This window comes from Montipora capricornis, chromosome 10, assembly GCF_036669925.1.
Source record: "Montipora capricornis isolate CH-2021 chromosome 10, ASM3666992v2, whole genome shotgun sequence".
Lineage (NCBI taxonomy): Eukaryota > Metazoa > Cnidaria > Anthozoa > Scleractinia > Acroporidae > Montipora > Montipora capricornis.
Genome location: NC_090892.1, coordinates 70,763,746 through 70,771,245, shown reverse-complemented (window position 1 = coordinate 70,771,245; position 7,500 = coordinate 70,763,746). Strand labels below are relative to the sequence as shown.

The window sequence follows — 7,500 nt, the reverse complement described above, 5'->3', positions numbered from 1 at the left end:
GGTGTTCTTGTTTTCTTTTAAAACTCATGCGGTTCAAGAAAAATTCATTGCCAAACTGATGAATTCCAAAAGTAAATTTCACTCGAAAAACCGATATCGTACTCATCACTTCGTGATTCATGCTATATCGGTTCAAGAGAAAATGAGGGGACAGAGAGGGAGGCTCAGGGCGTTGGCCGGGATATGTCATGTCCACGAAAGTTATAATAAGACGAGCGAAAGTCTTTGTTCTAGCGGAAGTCTGTCTTCCGAGACGTCCGCATGCACAAACGTCAAGTCCACTTCGTCCGCCATTACATGAAATCTTTGCTTTCCTTTGAAACATCAGACCGAGGTTGACCTGCATGCGGACGTCTCGGAAGACTTCCACTCGTCTAAAAATAACTTTCGTGGACTTGACATATCCCAAGGGCTGGACCCGGACCCTCCCTCTCTGTCCCCTCATTTTCTCTTGATCGGTTTTAAGCGTAAAATTTATCGTGGAATTCACTAGTTAGGCAATGAATTTTTCTGTAAAAGAAAACATTGTGATTAAAAAATAGATACAGATTGCGAACACTAGAAAGGAAGACGCCGGTTTTGATCTCCAAAAACATTTGTCGCTGAAACTGATTGGGAACAGAAGTGGCTCTATTATAAGCAAGACGCCAATTTGGCGTTCACGTGGGATACACGGATCAAAGCAAGCAACAAGCAACGGCTGTAAATAAAAATTCTAGAGTTTATGACAAACTTTCTTTGGAACATTACTCGAATATACAAATGTGAAACTTTCGCAGCTCATCCATCCCTCCCTCACAATGTTGTTTGCACGCGAGTTTCTGAGCCCGTTTGGCAAAACAACACTTTGGGAGGGTAAGGTATAGTATTGCAAAGTGTTTCAACAATTTTGCCTGAGGCTGCAGTTGTTATTTATATTACGGGTGGTGTATTAGCTCAAACCTCTTCTTTCATTGTTATAGTTCACACCTGTTGTAAGCAGGGTAGGTAGCGGAATGAAGACAAAGAGTCATATTATTAGAACTGGCCTTCAGATTCTTCTGACGAAGCATATCGGTGAATAAACTACGCATCTGAAGAAAATTCATGGGAAAACAAGAGGTGCAAAATGAGGCTCTATCAGTGCACTGCCAATGAACGAGAATAAAAGCACTTGTTGCGATAGAGCAATAAGAAAACTTGACGCGGAAAATCTGCTCCGAAAACATACGTCAAAAATCCGAAGAATATTAGTCACAATGAAGAAAATTCTGAGAGATCGCCAGCTGTGACCCGCAAAAAAGTGGCGTCCTCTGATTGGCCAATTATGGTGAAAGGTGTTGAGGGCGGAGTTTGTTCGTCTGATCCTTGAGGTTCTGTTTTCCTAAACCTTAATTTCTTCCTGGAAGATAACAATGTAAAGATTACAACTCAAAGACACTTTGCTTGATTGCAATCAAATTTTGACAGTAGCTAGATAAACCTGTTTCCAGCAAATTCGTTGTGGGGAATTTTACAATTTGAAATATTTTTTTCCATGAGAGCCTTTCCGCGCGGTTGCTCAAAATTTTTAGTTAGCGCTTTCTATAGTGCTATGCGATCAAATCAAGGAAAGCTCCGACAAAATTTTTTCAAGTTTCTGGGTGACATAATTAAATAAATAAATTGTCCATTCTCATTGCGTTGGAATTTGTACCTTCGAGTTTCAACCTCGAGAAAACAAATCATTTTCTTCAATAATAAATGAAATATTCTAGTAGCCACATTAAATACAAGGGCTGGGATATCTGCGCCGTAATCGGAAAATGCTGAATCCGTTTGACCAAAGACACCCCTAAAGGCACAAGGTAACCTTAGAATTTATCTTGGTTTGGTCTCAATTAATTGCATGCGCGAATTTACAAAAATTATTTGAATTTCTAATGTTGAAAAATTATAATATATTTTTTTACAAGTTAGTTCATATGAAGACTCTATCCAATCCAAAAAGGAATTCCTAACTAAACTCTCGGGGGATCATTCGTTGTCAGCAGTACTACATTGTACGTTAGTTTTGATACGTTGTGTGACCGATAAAAACCCCCACAAAGAAAAAACCAAATACCTTTCATGAAACCGATTACAACTAAGATACGAAAGCTGTCACAGGGACTAATGGCTTAAATAGAAATCAACACTTAGGCTTTAGTGAAACTAGGCGATCGACAGAAGAAATTATTTCGTGTACCTCCGATTTGGGGAAACAAACGAAGAGAACACGAAAAGTGACAATGACCATAGCATGTGGATGACGTAGTGTGACCGTGACATATGTAGCCACTAAAATATGCCGTTATATTTTCTATAAATTTACACTTTCCAGACCTTACAGAAATTAGCCAATGACAACAAACGTTACAATTTCTGGATACCAGGTAAAACGAATGGCCCCAATTTTATCACGTGGTCTGCCGTGCAGGAGGCATCCCACGTAAAAAGCGAGGGGTAAGATTTTTTTAAAGAAATGTGTTTGTAGCCTTTTAATTTGCGGACGGTAAAGCCGTCTTATTCGTTATTGTGTGTTAAAGGGATTATTAAGGATTTTTTGATCATTTTTTTCTTTAAAAATTTGTACCAAAAAACCTCTTAAGGATTTATCGTCAAAATCTCGATGAAGATAAAAGACAAGAGGAAAGTTTACAGTGGGTTCATTTCATAATAAAAATAGAAAATAGATATGTTAGGGCAGCGAACGCAGGAAACTGGATTTACTTGAGATATTTTCTTGGAGAGCAAGCCGCCAAACCCCCTTCCTCCTAGAAGAGCGGGGCGTCATACGTCTTACACAGACGCGTATTGACTGAACATGTCACTACTCATGAAAAACGGAGAGGCATCGACTACATTTTAAGATAAGAGTTCAAGCTTGGATCAGTTTATATCTGCTGATCTGAATATCATGAATAGAAAGTAGATGAAGTGTCATGTATTTTACTGTTGTCTTCAGTAAACAAATTATTCTAGATAGGATATCAGTGGTTGTTTTAAACTATTTAGGTTAAGGAAAAGGTTGTTTCAGATATGAAAACAACACTGACAGAAATTTTTCAAGAAGTGGTTTGGTTTATCTTTTGAGATTTTACTTAAATACATTAAAAGAATAAAATGGCTTGAAAAGCATGATTTTTATGATGACTTGAAAGCATCGCAAAAACATCGATTATAAAACTACCCAAAAAGTAAAAATTGCAGATATATCTGCTGAGCGTGGTTAATTGAGGGACGTGTATTTATTCTTGCGAGACGATAAAGATTTTTTTTCCAAACAGTTACACAAAAAAAGCAAAACGTTCACTGATTCCAAACGTACTAACTGAACGATTGCAATAATTGATTCCAGGTGAAAATCTCATTAAACCCTTTGCATATTTATTAACGACATTTGGATAGAAATACTTATACCCCTAAGCCTCCCATTCCCATTAGGGTGAAAAAATACCTTTTTACCAAAGAATCACTATTCCCAAGTTATTTATGGGTGGTGAATGGTACTTCCAAAATCTTGGCACTCGCAAACTTTTCATCCGATCTCGAAATCTCGACAGCCTTAGCGAAGAGTCTCGAAGTCTCTTTTATATTTCATTTATTTCGGTGTGAAGTATCGCATGTTTTGGTCTCGGTCTCGGATTTGCAAACAAGGGTCTCGGAGTCTCTGCGAGTCTCGGATTCAGTTTACCATTCGTCACCCTTTCTTTATAAACAAAAACTTTAAACAGACATTTTGCTTTGTCCCACGTTTTTACGGTGGTAATCAGTCTATTGACGGACGAACAGTTGAGAATCATCCGACACTTCAGTTGCATCTTCGTCGTCGTAAATTACTAAAAGGAGGATGTAGAGTTGAGTGTTTGTAATTATTTATTCCCAAGCCACCGAAAGGAAAAATTATAAGAACTGAACACTGCGGATTATGAAACTTACCTAATCTCATTTTTGCACAATTTGTTCTTGTCATTAAAATCTACTGTTATAAATTATTTAAGCAGTAAAAACGTCACTAACGCTAGAAGAGATCAACCAACTCGTTGCTGCTAAGGACGTTTCGCTTGAGTTACAATTACAGCTGTTTTTCATGGAAAAACAAATTGTAGTGTCATTCGCATTCTTAAAAATGTTGTGTGTAGAGAAAGTTCCAATGTGTTGTTTCAAAAGACGAAATGCATTTACTTTTAATTGTCTATATATTTTGTCATTTCTGTTATCGTCAGCTGACGAATTCGCCCTGCACATGCACAACTTTCACCCTTGACGTATAGCGTCAACTGGCATTGGTGTATGTCAATGAAAAAAACTCTTATTTTCATTTAAGCTAAGGAAGGAAAACAATAGACATTCTTCGCTTTTTCCCCCCAATCCCTGTCATTTGACAATACTTCAAAGCCTTGTTTTTTTTCTTTTGTTCTTTTTTTTACGTCTTTATAAATGGCCTAAAATTTGTCGTCAGTCAGCGCATATTTCGCAATCTTAAGTTCGAAGCGGGATACGGTGCCAAAATGTTGGAATGAGAGGAAAGAGGAGCTTTTAAGGAAAGGATTTATGAATCGTTGTTTCGCACTTGATCAGAAGCCATACTAATTTACTAAAACAAAAGGAAAAATTTCTGAGGTACATCTACATGGTCTCCGATATATTTATCGTTTAAGTACAACAATATGAGCCCTGTGACGTGGATCCATACAACCATGTTGTCGCTTCTTTTCATCTGGCGAGATAGATTTTAGTTTAAACTATTTATTTTATCTAACCTTCAGTTTTCCTTTCTTTTCCCCCGATTAGGTAAACCAGGACTAACTTGAATCCAAGCTGTGACTATAAAAGAATTGAGCAAGCAAGCCGCTGTTTGAGAGCAAAATGAATGAAATTTCAACAGCATTTACTACCACGGCCCAAATAGTTTCTGACAGCAGTGATAATCCAAACTCAGCAAGAAGACCTGATCAAGTTGGCCTCATATTCTACGTTTTAGTGATGACTATCATATTAATTGTTGGGTTTGCCGGTAATCTCTTCACAATTCTTGTCTTACGCTGCCCAGAACACAAGAACAAAATCATCACGCCACTGATGATAAACCTTTCGTTTGCAGATATTATTATCATCGTTTTCGGTTATCCAGTGGTTGTCGCATCCAACTTCACCGAACACAATGTCCTTAAAAACCGCTCGCTTTGTGTGTGGTCGGGATTTATTAACGGTTCTGTGGGTATCGCTTCCATCGCCAACTTAACAATGATGAGTCTTGTAATGTTCAAGAACTTCAATAAAGTCGGGACGGCAAGGAGGGTTCCCTGGAAACAAATGTTAGTCATGATCTTGTTTACATGGGTGTATGGAGCGGCCGCCATGGTTCCTCCGCTCGTAGGTTGGAACAAGTTTGTCCCAGGCGCCTCTGGGATAAGTTGCTGTCCAAATTGGTCGCCCGACACGACGGCAGCAGTTGCTTATAATGTTCTTCTTGTTTTTGTTGGCTTTGTTTTTCCACTCACTGTCATTATAGTTTGCTATTACCGGATTTATAGGTGAGTTTAATTTATAGCTTATTTATCTAGCTTTCTATCAGCTTTCTGTCACTTCTGGTGTTTACCACGGTTACGTGGAAGACCGGGTCTGTTTGTTTTTAAAATGGACCATATCTGGTTTGTCGCTTAAAGAGTCAGTCAATAAGAGATGAAGTTAGTTCAAATGGAAATTACCTTGCATACATAAGACATAGCTTCATCAGCAGTAGCCACTAGTTGGCCACCCAACTGGTTTAGCTTCAAAGTTATTTTTGGTGACCAGTTACTGGTACTTACATTTTTTCTCTTTGTCTTAGTACAGTAATTGTAACTTTTTTTTGCTTTAAGGAGAAAAACCAATCAATAAAAACCTACGGATCGGACTTAACGGAAGTAATTTAACAAGTGGTATTTCGTGTTTTTTGATTCTTTAGGTTTATTCACACACAGCATCCCGTGACTGGAAATGCCTCAATTGAAGCCAGCCGCAAAAGATCTGAAATCAAAATAGTTCGCATGATTGCTATGGCTATAGCAGCCTTTGTCTTGAGCTGGTCGCCATATTGTTTCGTTAGTATCGCTGGTACTATTCGGGGTTCTGCATTGCTGACCGCGGGTGAAGCCGAAGTCCCGGACTTACTGGCTAAGGCGTCGGTTATCTACAATCCAATAGTCTATACTGTAATGAACCACAGGTTTCGAAAAACCCTTCTGCGGATTATTCCGTGTCGAAGATGGTTTCATGGGGACATAAATCCTGCTGTATCAGACTCCGCACAAAATTCACAGGAACCAAACAGTCATATTGGTGGAAGACCCCCCAAAGCTAAAGAAAGTAGCGTGTGACGAGGCGTCTTTACAGAGTAATGCCAACGCGGTTGTGTTATCCAATAAACAAGAATCCTATGGCTGCCATTCTGGAGATCCGCTATTCGCTATTCCACCCGATTAGGGTCATTTCGAAATGGAAACTAGCGAAATTATTATACAGCAAGTGACGTTTTCGCCGTGCTTATGTCAGCATTGTCAAGTTCAAATTTAAAGTTTACTCTTGCCTGCTCGCAGGCGGTAGATGTTGTTGTTGCCGCGAAACACGTATCAGATGCCATATTGGAAGAGCATGGGATAGGTCCGGGCCGGGTGACCAAAACGAAGGGGTGGGGGGGGGGGGGGGGAAAGAGAGGGTGGCGTCCCAGATCTTCCGACTTCCACTCGTCCAATATGGCGACCGAAATACAGATGACCGCCTGCAAGCCGGCTAAGTTTATTCCAGTCCAGCGGATAAACTCGCCGAGAACAAACTTTTCTGTAAAAGTTAGACCAGTACTTTCTTGGAAGGGATAATTGTGATACTACAGCGGAGATCGAGGATCGATTTTCTAACTATTCACCGAAGAGGAGGTACGGCGAGGTAAATTTCCACCACTGGCCACCGACACTGAGGTGAATACATGTAACTGTTTTAGTACGAACTAAAGTGAAATTATATATCACAATAAGATGATTTTAACTCACTTATTCCTGCAACAATTACAATATTTTCGAGCGCAAATCCCGCGCGAGTTGCTCGAAGGTGAATAGTTTTAAACAATATTATTCCATGAGCGCGCGTTGGATATGAGATGGTAGGGACTTTGCGATCTATGACGTGGTCGTCAATGAAAACGTCACGAAACAACAATATCATTGGTTAAAATAGGCAAAGTAATCGTGCCGCACGTGCGGCACGCATTTTAGCAAATAGGGAACTTAAGCACGCACGTTTTTGAGACGCGAACGGCAACCGGAAGAGAACATTTCAGGTGCTAGGACAGAGGTGCCTCGCAGCTTTTTATACTAATCATCTCTAATGGAGAAAAGATACTTGGCAATGTAAACGTGGTTGTGTGAAGACAAATTAGAAGGGAAAACAGCTCAATTCCGGTTGGCGTCCGCGTCTCAAAAACGCGCGTGCTTAAGCTCCCTAATATTCGTGCGGTACTCT

The 7,500-nt window shown here is 39.6% G+C and overlaps 1 protein-coding gene across 4 annotated transcripts in view; it reads left to right on the top strand.

Moving 5' to 3' along the window:
• LOC138021545 (visual pigment-like receptor peropsin) overlaps nucleotides 1-7,500 on the top strand; it is a 22,059-nt gene that overhangs the window by 12,709 nt on the left and 1,850 nt on the right. For all 4 annotated transcript variants that reach the window (XM_068868443.1, XM_068868442.1, XM_068868444.1 and 1 more), the window contains 2 exons: nucleotides 4,795-5,537; nucleotides 5,951-7,500. The exon at nucleotides 5,951-7,500 is cut by the window's right edge and continues 1,850 nt beyond it. In XM_068868443.1, the coding sequence (XP_068724544.1) occupies nucleotides 4,870-5,537; nucleotides 5,951-6,362 (1,080 nt within the window). In that variant the 5' untranslated portion in view covers nucleotides 4,795-4,869 and the 3' untranslated portion in view covers nucleotides 6,363-7,500. The remainder of the gene's footprint in view (nucleotides 1-4,794; nucleotides 5,538-5,950) is intronic.